This window comes from Acanthisitta chloris, unplaced genomic scaffold (assembly GCF_000695815.1).
Source record: "Acanthisitta chloris isolate BGI_N310 unplaced genomic scaffold, ASM69581v1 scaffold21161, whole genome shotgun sequence".
NCBI lineage: Eukaryota > Metazoa > Chordata > Aves > Passeriformes > Acanthisittidae > Acanthisitta > Acanthisitta chloris.
This window is the reverse complement of record NW_008654589.1, coordinates 20,442-20,863: the sequence shown is the minus strand read 5'-3', so window position 1 is coordinate 20,863 and position 422 is coordinate 20,442. Positions and strand designations below refer to the sequence as shown.

At 60.2% G+C, this 422-nt stretch overlaps 1 protein-coding gene across 1 annotated transcript in view; it reads right to left on the bottom strand.

Moving 5' to 3' along the window:
* Window positions 1–148: 148 nt before the first annotated feature.
* PIGQ (phosphatidylinositol glycan anchor biosynthesis, class Q) overlaps window positions 149–422 on the bottom strand; it is a gene marked incomplete at its 3' end in the record, with an annotated part of 17,586 nt that continues 17,312 nt past the window's right edge. The window contains exon 6 of the mRNA XM_009083597.1: window positions 149–260. Within this exon, the coding sequence (XP_009081845.1) occupies window positions 149–260 (112 nt within the window). The remainder of the gene's footprint in view (window positions 261–422) is intronic.

Sequence of the window (422 nt, the reverse complement as noted above, 5' to 3'; positions counted from 1 at the left end):
GCAGGGAAAGGGTGCTGCAGGGAAGGGGTGCTGCAGGAAGGGAAAGGGTGCTGCAGGGCAGCAGAGGAGCCACGGATGCAGTGCTGGGTGCGGCAGTGCTGGTGGGGGCAGGACGGACAGCCCTGGCCAACGCACTGCACGGCACTACCTGGTCCAGGTCATAGGAGCAGGAATCCACGCGCTGCCGCAGGACGTTCCACTTCTTCCCCCGGAACAGGCGCCAGAGAGATGCCAGGCCATAGATCTTCAGGCAGTAGAGCCTGAGCAAAGACAAGACCCTGTGCATCAGAGTTCCTGAGCACCAAACAGCTGTTCCAGCTCTGTGCCCACCCACCCGCTCACTGACACCGCAGGACTCAGGGTGACAAAACAAACCACCCAGAGAAGGACACAGAGAAATCCTAATGTCTCAGACAGTAGTG